We start from the raw sequence: 13709 nt of genomic DNA on the forward strand, positions 1-13709 counted from the left end.
GAGGGAGCAAATGGAGGGTTCACAGCTATGCAACAGAAAAATGCTTTTCTTTACATTCTTCGGTTCTTCTGCAAAACTACATACACACATGCAGTAGTAACAGTGAAGCGTTTACAGAGGATTTTTTTCCCAGCAAAACAAGACCAAACGTGGCCATAAAAAAAAGGAGAAGCAGACATGTTTTCCTAATGGATGCAGTGGGAGTTGAACAACCAGGAGAAACACTCATAAAGCTTTACGGCCAACATGGCTGTGTCTGATGTGGACTGTGTACAGTGAAGATGACGAATGGCTCTCCTTTGCATCCTTTTGAGACCAAAACCTGGTGTTGACTGTTTAATAACATCAGTAATCTAGGAGGCTAACCTCTGACTGTTATGACACAGCACCCCCAATGGCAGCGACAGGCGCCCAGATACACGCTGCCCTCTGGACTACAGGGAGGGACCAGTCGAGCACATCCAGAAACCAGATGTGCCCCAGTTGTGCAGCTTCAGAGGATGATGGAGTTGCCCCTACGACAAAGCAACCCTGAGCAACTACAGTATGGCCATCGAACCACAAAGAAACACAACATGGTACTGCTGCATCTAACCCCTACCACCTTTGACCACAGAGTATTTTCACATCCACTATCACTCCGCTAAAGCATGCGTTCAGTAAAGAGTAACACACTGCACTGGCACAAGAGAACTGGGGGGGGGGGGAACAGCAGAGGGAAAATACATCAGGTAGAATATTTCCTCGATTAACAATGCCCTTGGTGGTGCGCTTTCATTATCCTATCAAAGTTGAACATTTTCATGTAATAAATCTTACAGGTATCATAAAATAACTGGTCGTGCAAAGGCAATGCTACTCCTAACCAAAGGAAAAAAGCATTCCCTTAACAAAGCCCACAATTTTTTTTTCACCAACCTGTAACGACATCCAATAAACCAGCCACATTTGTGGTGACATTTTTATCTTACATCAACCACAAAAAAACTAAACATTAGCATCAGAATTTACAGTCATCTTATGTCATTACTATGAATACGTTTTTTTCTTCGGAAACATAAACAGCGCGTTGAGTTATTGCGAAGGCAGGCAGGAGTGCAATGGTGGAGGTGTTGTTTTTGGCTGGCTTTTCCTGTAGTGGCCATGATTCTCTGTTCTATGGGAATCCATAAACAGACCCAGAGAGGGCAACTGGAGCCATAAACCACGTCAGCCTGCTGAGATGCTGCTGAGGCAAAGGGAGCAGGACTGGGCCCATACCTCCTCTCTGCACGCGCACACACACACACACACACACACAATTATATGCGCTTTGAGCAGCCTTTAATCATTATAAACAATTCAAAAGTATATAATGATTCTGCGGGTATGAGGGTGGTTGACTTTATTTTGAAAAATGAGAAAATGCAGCTCAACAATAAACAACGAGCGTTCTGATCTCATGTCGTTTCTCCTGACATTATGTTAATATCATTATGTTAAATCTATACATTAGCTACTAGATGGAAATGTGAAAGCAGCAGAAGTAAAATGGCCTTGTTAATTTTAATACACTGGGTCATTAAACATCATGTGGGTCTTGGCCTCTGTCCTGCTCGGACAATATAATGACACTTCCTTTAATATGTTTACTGTGCTGCATCCAACATGCTGTCATTGGTTGTCCCCAGTGTTGTTTCTCTTTAGCAGGGCAAGCCTTTGGATGGGTGCTGAGGCCCATTGACTACGACATAAAGACTCTGTAAGCTTACTGATGATGATAATTTATTGACTCTAATTCACACAATCCACTCACACACACACACACACACACACACACACACACACACACACACACACGAGAGAAAGAGAGTGACTCTTTCACTGTATGCATCGATCAATTACAAGGCTCTAGCCCACACGTCTCTGACAATTTTACTGCATGTTATGTACAGCATGTCAAGCCATGGCGTTTCAAACGGTTATACTCGTGCCTGTATAATTAATATAAATTACCTCGCTGTTTTTTTTTATGATGGTGCAACTGTAATTAGCGGATGAAAGCAAGTCACTGCGCCCCTGACGGTGTTGCTGGGCTATCTAGATGAAAAGTGAGGGTCTGGACAGGCACCTTGGGTGGGATCTGTTTTAACCCTCTCCCTTTCCCACCGGGCCCTCGCTGGGATCTCATCTAATCACATTTATTGCCGTCTGCTTCTGCTAACCTCGTCCTCTTTAACCTTCATGTTTGCCTCTCCCTCACTGTAACCACAGACGGAGACAGAAGCTCCTCATTATACCAGCAAACTAGTGCAATAACAGTAAACGGGTGTGATAATGGAGTCCATTTAGAATGATTACCATTCCCTTTCTTGCTGCTCTCTCTCCAGTAAAACCCTTTGAAAGTAGCATCAACATGGCCCCCATCCATGCTATCTGTGCAGCAATAAAGAGACACAGATTCAGGGGCTGAATCAAACTGAAGCAAAGCCAAGACAATAGGTCCACAGGTCAGAGTCAATAACACTTTCATTGACTACACTCCCCTCTGTTATGTGAAAACATGAAGCCACATGCATGCATCCAGGCGTGAACACACACATTCTGTTGCCTTTTTGGTATCAGCTGTTGTCTGCCAGCAGTTAACTGGTATTGATATACAACATGCAGAGAGCTGTTCGTCAGGTATTTCATGTGCAGTAATAACTGAATAACTGAACTCAAGTAAGCCATCTGCCCCAGAATAACTACAATGTCATTTTCTCATACAAATTTAAAAAACAGCTCCACAAACCCTCCAGAATGTACAGATTAAATTGCAGTATTTCTGTGCCTCAAAATACCTGGACTGTTTTCTGCACTACAATGTTTGTGTGGTGCAATAATCGCAAGATTCAACTGTGTCTGGCAGACACACGGGTGAAATGCTCCGATTTACATTCCGCATTCTGAAAATTCACACTGTGTGATCTTTTCCACAAACTGCTCCAGGCCAAAGACATCAAGAGCTTTCACTCCGTCGGCTTCTCACTTTGATGCCTCGGCCAAGTGACTCATTTAGGTATAGAGAAAGAAACAAGGCAAACTTGCTACAAACGGTACCTAAATGACCCTGACAGACACGTCGCTGCATGCCACTTGCAGTAGATGGTGGTGTCCGATTGTACAGACAAGGAAGGAAGGAGACGTGATCTGTAATACCGACCTAATGTGGTTCAAATTAAGCATGGTTGGATCTGTTGCTTGCACACCCAACACAAATCTCTCCCAGGAAAAATACCTTCAAGTGTTCATCATGAGAGCATATGGAGCTACCTGGCTGGAAGAATGCAGATAGATCATTTCTACTCCTGTAATATGCATCTGGTACCAACATGATGTAGTGCCCTTTCTCACATCCATTTCTCTCTGTAGTGTACCCTTCATTTGCATTACAATGAGAGTACGGGGTTAGTGTTTGAAGGTGGGTGTGCATACATCGAAGCACACAATTCATGTGGCTCTCCACAGAGCGGAAATTAATCAAGTATGACTCCATAAAACTTATCCGCATGTCACTGCAACATAGTACAGTGTAAGCTCCCGATCACAGCGGCATGAATGAGTCTCCTCCCCACTCTGCCCTCTTTGTCTTCAGTATTTATGTACCTCAGCCTGGCAGTTTGCTGCAGATGCCAGGAGATGGAGCACTTGCTCAAGCGTCTCTGGCTCTTGCAGAGAATCTTTGAAGAACAAAGAGCGCACAGCATGGCAGCTCTGAAAAAAACACTCGTAAAAACCTGCTACATTTACAGATATAAAAAGTACGACAAATGCTTCTAAATTATAGAGTTCACGTCAATAACGCATTCCTAAAATGAATGGCAATTAATGGACATATCGCAGCTGTTCACATATTGGTGTCAACAAATATTTATTGTAAGTATCTGATGAATGGAAGATCCCCGGACAACATGTATTCACAACATACACACCGTTGAGATTGTTGGTATGACTACAGTACAAGTTGTACACCTTTTTTTTTTTAAATCACAATATTCATGTAAATCATATAGTGCCTCAATACTTTGTACAGTAAGATGACGGTGCTGTCAAATGGGATAAAATTATTGTTCAAGGATACACATGGAATGTTGCAACAGGCTATGATGAGGTTTACGTGTGAGAGTGACTCACTGGTTTAATGAACACCTAGATGCCTTAATGGAAAAACAAACTAACAAAACAGGCAGTACTGGAATGTACACCACATCTTATCCTCATGTTGATTAGGTCATACAAATGCAAGTCTGTGCAAAAAACAAAGAAAAAGGTTGGAAAATTAAACTTTTTCGAGCAGTAATCCTGGGAGTGTGACTGGATCAGTATCAGTGGTACTCCTCACAGCTTTAATTGAAGGAGTGGAAATGAGAGGAAAAGGAGTATGCGGATCAGTGCCACTAAGACTGGGCTCGACAGCGGCTCTCTGGTGGACTGGTGCAGCGGGGACTTTACCGGAGAAGCGACCACTTGATCTGTTCTTTGGCAGACTGAAGAACCTGTGGATGAAAACTAGGTTTGAACCAAGCAGATCACTCAAATGACAAAACATCAGCAGCGGGAGGGAGGGGGCTGTGTGAGAGCAGAGGAGCGCTCACATGCACTAGAAGACATGACCGGCCAGCCCGGCTATAAGAATGGCTACAGTAGGAGATAAACCTTTAAGGAAAAAACTATCAAATAAAACAACATGAGAAACAAGTGGCATCTTATTAAGGAGGATTATGGGGACAATGGTAAAAACAAACATGCATATTATTGTTAAAAAAAACGATCAAAAAGGGTATACGAGTAATGTAAATGCAAGATCTAATTAATCATCTTAATTCACTGAATGAAAGGAGAATCATAACCATAAAGTATGGGGACTGGGGACAGCCATTAATCCTGGCTAGATGAGGGATGGTGGAAGCCAGTCTCAGGCCTCTTAAATGACAACATTAATCAAGAGGAGCTCACACACAGACACGACTTCTGTAAGAACTAAAAGACAGGAACCACTGTTGGCTACACCAACACCTTTACAATGAATAACTTTTATGTACACTGTTACTCATAGAAGATAATGCAATGGGGGGGGACACACCCAAACTACAGGACATGGAGGACATAATAAATAAATAGTGATTTTTTCAGATAATCTATATTAGGTTGTAAGTTAAGATGTTATGTTACAAATATTTATTGTGTAATCATGTTGGAAAATCAATATAAATTTGAAAACATATTGTGTTACATATTATTTCAAAAGAGTACAATCGGACCACCACTGTGGTCATGCAACACATTCTTGAAAGAGTTTCTATTTTTTGGAAGTCATATATTATGTCTGTAGCTCAGTAGCAGCAGCTGCCCAAGTAGGTGATAAGCAAGGAGCAAAGACAGCATGTATGAAGTGGAGAGGTGACTAAATTAGAAGGAATAATTACATTATTAATGTTAACGTATCAAAGGCTGTGGTAAAGATGGATGACTACTTTAAAAAAATCTAATTAAATGCATTTTATTTGGCTTCTGTAAGGTAAAGTGTATTTTTTCGTTTTCTAAACTTTGTCGTTTACAATGTTTGTGTTTCCTTTCTGATCACCACGGCCTAGAAAAACAAATGTCAAAAGTCTTGTCCACTATTGTGCCATGTGTGACTTGAATGAATTACTTTCAGGCACGAGCCTCTAGAGCAGCTTTGTATCTAAAAGTTTACTGAAATCCAAGCAATGGGTGAAAAATGACACGATATAAAGTAGGTCTGCAGAGTGGTTTTATTCTGCACTTTGGGCAGCTGCAATATGGTGATCAATTTGATCACTTTTTGCTGTGTTTTTCTTCATAAAATATTTTTGATTGATGACCATCCATCATGAAGAGGACATGTCATGTCAAAATTAGGAAAAATTATGGTTGTGTTTTGTTCCGCCCCTGCGGATATGACAGCTTAGACTTGCGTGATGAAGTAGAGGAGAATGACGCTATAACAATGCCCTTGTAGTCATAGGTTCTGAATTAATGAGCTTCAACAGTCAATAAACTAATGGAGCTTTAAAACTTTATAGCAGGGAGAGATGCAAGGATTGTTTTCCTCACCTGGGTGACTGTCTGCTCTGTCAAAGGAACATCATCCCCCTACAGGAACAATCATGTTACGTTAATATCGGACATAACCAACATCAAACTGTGGAATATTTCTGAAAGGGGAGGAGAGGAGCTTACTCGGAGAGCCACACGGTGCACAACTTGTTGTGGGTCACTCTCCAGGATCACCCTGCAGCAGGCAGCAAAGAGACAGACCAACAATTATTAATCCAAGAGAAAAACATGCTGTACTAACATCAGGCTCTTTTTTAATTAAACAAGTTTCAAGCTGCTTACCCTCCATCCACAATTTCATCCACAGCCAGGAAGAGCCCCTCCATGTTCTCCAACAAAGCCCTTCTCTCTACATTCTTTCTACAGAGTAAAACAACAACATACACGTCAAGCTTAACTTTCTAGACATCAGAAAAATATTTGCACAAAAAAAAGTTTTGTTGAAGTTTTGCAGAAAAATAGCAGCTGTCAAAACCTACCTCAACATCTGACTGAGCGAATCAAAAAGGCAGTTTAGAACAGCCATCAGCATTAGCTGGAGAGGATAAAAGAATATATTAGATTGTGTTCGTGTCTAATGAGCCTACATCGTTGTTCTATCATCTGGAGGAAATCATTCAGGAAATAACATGTGTGGAATCACTTGTTATGGTTTTTACAATATTTCCTTGGACCTCGAGGCACATCGTGTTCTAGCTAAAACGAACTTGTATCCGTCTGTGCAGACTCAACTGTTGTAGTTATAAATAAAGAACACATCGAGAGTATAAATAACACCCGATTTCATAATGGATGAAGTTCATTTTATTATTTGTAAAACATAGAAGAAATATCTCTTTAGAACCCAAATATAGACAGATGAGTTCACATTGACACACATTGTCATTTAGCTTCTATAGCAACATGTACTGTATACCACAGTATTGGTTTCCCAAATAATCCCCAAAATTCTGAGCCTTGAGGAAACACTGTTAAATAGCACGAAAGACAACACATCCGCCAGTTAAGTGAAAACATCTCTCATCAATTGAATTATGCTGTTGAGAATATTATCATGAAAATAATCTGTATGATTATTTATTTATGATACGAACATGTATCTATTGTCTACATAAATTAATCTCATGCTGAATTGGAGAAAACAAAAAATAAATAAACAACACGTAGAAGTACCATGTATCAATTTTAAATAGGTGCAAATGAATCATCACAACACAATCAATTTTAACACCAAGTTAAAATAAATGAAATTACTAAATTTAAATCCTAGAATTAGGCTTACCTCATTTTCATGGGAACTTCCAATCACATAAAAGAAGAGGTCTATGTTGCTCTTGTAGACGACAGTGAGGCCTTCGAGTAAAGCTATCTCACCTACGGACACACAGAAAGCAACCAAAGCGTGTTACGAGACGCACTGAGGCAGGAAAGTGTCTTTAATCTTTAATGTAGGAAAGATATCTTACTGTCCGTCCTGTGTGTTTTGTTGAATATGTTCTTCTCAAACGCCTTCTGCTCTTTCGCCGTTGGGTACGTATCATCATAATACTGTAGATGAATTTAAAGTGAAGACGTTATTATAGGTTGCCATGTAAACCTATAACCCAATTTAAGTTGTTTGAATTTTGATTAATAGAATAAGGCTGGCAATATTTAATATTTTTCTTATTGTCAACAAATCCAATAAAAAGACCAAAATCAATAGCGCATTAGTCAATCTCTAAATACTTTCCAACTTCCCCCATCGGTCTGTGACACTGTACAAATAAATCTATACCAAACAAAAAAAGTAAAAAAAGTCTAAATCAACGAGCGCTGTTGCTGCATGTGTCAGTATTTACAGCGTCAGGACGGTGAATGGGGTGTTGACTGAAAACAAACTGCAGTGCCCGCGACATGCTCAAGGTAATTAAAGAACATATCACCACAGTGTGGATCTTTGTGTGTGTAAAGTAATTTTGAAGTAAAAACTGAGGTCAATGGCACAGAGGAATGAGCTACATTAAGTTCTGGCATCAGAGTTATGGGAATATTCAAATAAATCCATTAATTTGTTCAATACATACAAGAGAAAGATGCCAAGTGGTGAGTCAGCGAGCTAGTAAGTTAACTAATGGGGTACTTTGACATTTTGTGCGGACATTAAATTGTTTTACATCCACGAATGAATGGAAATAAGTTAATCAAAAGTGTGATGGGAACATGCACAGCACATGCAGAGGATTGTAATTGTTCTGAGTTCCTATTTAATGGGATGTCGGCAAATTATCTACATGCGACGGAAGAGCTCGCTGCTGAATTCACCACATGGTTACAATTCAATTAAATGGTCATACTTTTTAACCAAAAAATAAGCCCAATTTTACATAAAAAAAAGTTTTTTGTGTGTGTATTTAGGCCCCTACACACACATAAAACATACTGTATATACAAATATTTAAAAGAGCATAGAACACAATAAAATAAAGCAATATATATAGTTACTTTATTTTGGTTTAGTGGGAATGAGGATAGTGCAAAGGGTACTATGGTAATGTAAACCAGGGCTGGTTGTAGTGTGTGATTTGTTGATAAGAAAAAATATAAAGTATCACCAGGCGGACCCTGGACCAGGACGGTCTGTTAAGAAATGTTTAACTATTAATGGTAACGTCGTTGTACAGTTGTCTCAATCGTACCTTGGCATACAGCCTGTCTCCATCGTTGTCCAGAATCAGAACAGCTTTGACAGTGTACAAGGATGGTTCCTGTTGAGATAGAAGACGTTAAGCACCGACTCAATGTACACGAGTATCATTTAACAAACGTATCGAGAAGTCAACAATCGAAACATTAACTGCTAACACATAACATCAAACTTTGGCAGGACGGCGGTGGATGCGCTAACAAGGGATGAATGAAAACACAATCCGATCAGAGTCACCAATATAATACAAATAGTAATAATGACTGCTCGTTCGCCATTACATGAGACATGACACTTCCACATCACCAACAAACACACGTTACACACGAAGCTAACGTCTCTGAGGCCAAGTTAGCTGGTTAGCCAACAACCGTTTACTTTAGTTAGCTCCCTCTCGAGTTAATTCCACAACTAGATTATGAGGTTTCGAGAAACAACCACATATGTTAATGCAAAGAAGTTATAATTAAAAGCCTGAATGACACATATACTGAGGCATATGAATTCATGCGCTAACATTACCAGTATTGGAGAATCCATCTTCTTTCTTGTTCGCAAACTAGCTAGCACACTGCGGCTGCGCAGCGGACACGTCATGCGTACAGTAAATAAGGCTCTTTCCCATTGGCTGATACAGAGCCATGCGTACTGCGGACTAGGTCAAAGAGCTACTACACAGCGCGGAGACAGGAAATAAAATACATGTATGCCATTCAGACTCACGAGCATCTGTAACACATGTGTCCCTTCAGTGGGGAAAGTTGCAACTTGATAATGTCATGTCTCGCAAGTAAAGTCAAACATTGTGTGTTGTACTCCACTATCTGTGTTTTTTATGTCTTCTGCTAGCCTACTGTACGTTAACATTACAGCTATGCCCCTAACCCAGTTCTTTCTATCGTGAAAGTAAAACAAAGGTTCTGTAATTCCCAGATGTAGATCCCCAGCAATGGTGCCTATATAAACTATTTTCTACATATTCTAATGAACTACAGTAGGCAATTTAGGTTAATGTCAGAGTTTAAACCTCTACCATGGGCACTGTAGTTAAACCAAATCATTATCATTATTGACTGAATACTTTTTCATAGGGCTGCATGGTAACAACAAAAAACAATCCTCTCAATTACAAGCCTTGCTAGCTTGCTTGTACTCATCGACATCTTTTTTTCAGGATCCTCCTACATTTAACCAACCCCAATTATCTTCGTTACCACTTCTGGGAAGCATCTGGAAACACAGGCTGATGGGGATTTCCCTGTATCTCACTCCATGAATTACATCACTGTTCTGCCTTACTGTAAGATATTCTTGGACTTGAGTTTGAAATAATACGGGAATTTGAAGGCCTACAGTTTTGAAAGCAAGTGGTGCAGAGCTATTATTTAACTGCAAACAGTGTATGGTGAAAAGCTACAAACTATGCTGAGATGCATTCATAACCCCACCACTGCGGACAACCATGAAATGTTGCAATACTGCACTATGTTTACACAATTCAGCCACTAAGATTTCAAAACTTACCCGACCAGAGAGGAAACAGTATGCTGCCTTGAACTTGCTTACACTTAGACTATAGATTAAAAGATTCTTAGATGCCATTGTAATAACATCATACACATTCATACCTATATGTGTTTGAAAATCATCCCTGTTACGATTATGCTGGGAGAGTTGGTGATGGTGATGAATGAAAGTTGAATGATGAATCAACATTTTTGATAAATTAACATGCAAAATGACTGGTCTACTTCTCATGGTGCTGGCTTGAAAATGGAATTTCCCTAACTTTCTTTTAAATAGGTTGAGTGCACTTCATAGTTAAAAGACCTTGAAGACTAAAGCATGAATGAAGCATACATCTTCAAAGCATGAGGTGAGGAAACTGTTCAAGTGACTAATAATGCAGCTTAAAGTTCAGCAAATATTAACCATCTATTACTGGATCTGTCAAATGCTCACGAAGATTAAAAAGTAGAAATGAATAACAACAATAGACAGAGAAATGAAGTAATGTGCTGCTCCCCTCTTCTCAGCTCTATGCCAGCAACCACAGCAGTTAGCAGTTCCCTTCCGAAGAACCAAGTGCTACTTTTATCAGCATTAAGCAGAGCTTCCGCCAACCAACATCCTCCTTTCCTTACCTTCCCTCTTTGTGTCTGTATTGCCCACCAGACTTGACGTTCATTGAACACATTGCCTTACCGCGTGCAATGACCTATACACACAAACAATTTTAATTTTCTTATTCTAATTTTCTTTTCCAACACCAGTAATATAATATGGAAATGGTTTAATAAAAAACGTAAGGATACAAATAATCATAAAATAATTAAGTACTGTTGTTACAAAATATTATCTTAATCTTAACATCTTGAGATAAGCGCACATCTTATTGAGACATTCAGAAGAATGATGTGGCATCTTCAGGTTCCTCATTTGGTTTCAGGTGGCGATAACTATCATGACAGACGTTTTGAGAAACAACAATGGAAGAGTTATCTCTGATTCCCATCAACATCTACAGTTGCTCTTATGAATGTGTCCAGTAAATCATTTTGCATCCTGCTCATTTGAAAAAGATCAGAAATGTACAAATTAAAATAAACATCTCAATATTGTCCACAATAGAATTAGGAAAGCATGTGAAATTGGGTATTAGCATCTACATATTGTAGGTGGACCGAAGTGAAAAACCCTTTCCAGTTGACTACCACGATAAACAATTGCACATATGACCATTTTTATGTCTTTTATTATTTTCAGTGTTGTTTTTATTGAAGCCGAATATTAACAACATAAAAAAGTATAGTGTAACTATTTTTTACACTTCAGTAAATAAAGAAATAATACTCCATCTGCCCTCTTTTTTTTCCTTTCCCAGAAGCTGACTCCAAAAATATTCCCTCTTTGATACCACAACCCAAGGCACACATTCATTTTGTTTAGTAGTGAGGTGGTTTTCCAGTTTATGTCTATTACAGCCTTTTGAATGTTAAAACAAAACCAAAGATGCCACATTTCTTCATCTTTAATGAACAAATAAGATGCTACCACCAGGACACATAGCGGAGGTGGGGAACAACCAAAGGGACAAACATATTTAACCCTTATTCTCTCATTTAATTTAACACACCCAAGTATAAAACTCAGTGGTCATTAAGAGCTAAGTGAGTCAACTGTGGGCAGTTCCCAGCCAACATGTCCGGTCTATTTTTGACGTAGAGTTGTTCATAGCATCGAGGTGCACAGCAAAGAAAAGGCTGACAGCCCTGAGAGGTTCACGCAAGCTGGAAAGCAGAGATGTTAAAGACTAATTGGAGCAAACAAACACAAACAGGGAAAGTAGGCGTAGATCTGGGAACTGTGTCCAGATTCTAAACCATTGTGGTCGCAGTAATAACAGGGTGCTCTTTGGCATGCTGTGGCAGTGGTTGAGGCAGGGGCTGGGTGCTAGGAACTTGGGTTGGGAAGTCCCTTCTTTGATTCCTGGTAGACGTTCACCTTTCTTGACTCCGTCAGCCACCTACTTTTTCCATCTTAGAACAATGACAAAGAAAACATGGAGATTTATGTCTTTGTGGGATGTGATATTGTATCGGGTCAGACAAAACCCTCCATGTTCTCATGGTTTTGGAATATATAGTGCCTTACTGAAACTCCATTTTTGTTATCACAAGCTCTAAAAGGTACATTTATTCAACAATAAAAAAAGTCAAGTTTCAGGTCAGTATTCAGAGCAAACATTATGTATTTGTCCCCACACTCTTTGTGTTCCTGTATAACACAAATCCCAAAGTTTACTTGAATTACTACTGTAAGTGTCTACAAAGACCTTAAGATCAGCTTTATCTTTTTAATGTCAACAATGCTTCTGTGAATCACAAAGATCATGAGTGTTTTTATGAACCCACGATAAAAACTATTCAACCCCCTGTACATTTTCCCTGTATTATTATTTAATACATTTAAACATATCACCTGTGTTATTAATAAAGAGGGTGAACCCTTTCAATCTTAACTATTTTGTACAAATAATTGATTGAAAATATTGTATATGTATGGTTATTGGAGATTTGTTTAGACTCTTAAGTTATTTTGTTTTCCGTTTAGCAGTGTAAAAAAGTTATTCACTAACTGCTATTCAAGGAAGAAAGTGATTGCGACATGTTTTCAGCTTTGTATTTCTGAGCAAAAGAAATGATATGCAGTCCGATGCTTATTAACATAAACTGCTTGCATTTGCTGCACACTGCAGTTGTTTTACGGACCGGGGATCCCTAGTATATGCAAGTAATTCTACAAACATGCATTTGCATCCGCTTGTTTTACAAAGACAAAACATATACTATGCAAGGCTGTAGCATATGTTGTTGTCACGCAGTCAGGCAGAATTATAGGACGCATATTTCAGTATGTCAGGTGATTTAATCAACAAATGCTTTTTAAAAATGAAATCTATCCACTATGTTGTACGCATTACACACAGCAGGGGGTATTTTACAAAGCATGGAATGTCTTGAATATTTTATGTGAAAAAAATCCTCATTGTCGCTGTGAGACAGGCTGCTATGTATCACTGTGCATAAAGAAAAATTGCTCTATATGGAGCAATAACTATGTAACATCTCTACTGTCAGTAATTGTGTGAAAGCTGTTGCACAATAGAGTACATAACACATAGTCTTTGTGAGGTCACTGCTCACAGTGCTTCAGATCTGGGCAATGAGGGGATTTTTTCGTGAGGGATTTTAATGGTCACTTGCTATGTAAGACACGCTCCCCTCCATTCTGCCCCTGCTCCTCTCTCTCCCTTGGCGGTTGCTCTGCCAGATAGAGGAACAATGTAGTCTTTCTTACCTGTCGGAGGGTGTACATTCCATCTCTGCTAAACTAAGTCTCAATCCTGCCTCCAACCCAC

At 39.4% G+C, this 13709-nt stretch overlaps 1 protein-coding gene across 1 annotated transcript; it reads right to left on the bottom strand.

Annotated features, from left to right (window-relative positions):
* Positions 1-3867: 3867 nt before the first annotated feature.
* copz1 (COPI coat complex subunit zeta 1) lies at positions 3868-9392 on the bottom strand. The gene is made up of 9 exons (XM_031845820.1): positions 9311-9392; positions 8781-8849; positions 7569-7650; positions 7385-7476; positions 6582-6637; positions 6385-6462; positions 6226-6277; positions 6100-6138; positions 3868-4517 (listed from the first exon to the last, which is right to left on the bottom strand). Exons 1-9 carry the CDS (start codon positions 9383-9385, stop codon positions 4470-4472), a joined length of 591 nt encoding a protein of 196 aa, XP_031701680.1. The 5' UTR covers positions 9386-9392; the 3' UTR covers positions 3868-4469.
* Between the last annotated feature and the right edge of the window lie 4317 nt (positions 9393-13709).

The sequence above is a fragment of the Anarrhichthys ocellatus genome, unplaced genomic scaffold (assembly GCF_004355925.1).
Source record: "Anarrhichthys ocellatus isolate YVR2014 unplaced genomic scaffold, GSC_Weel_1.0 scaffold5, whole genome shotgun sequence".
Lineage (NCBI taxonomy): Eukaryota > Metazoa > Chordata > Actinopteri > Perciformes > Anarhichadidae > Anarrhichthys > Anarrhichthys ocellatus.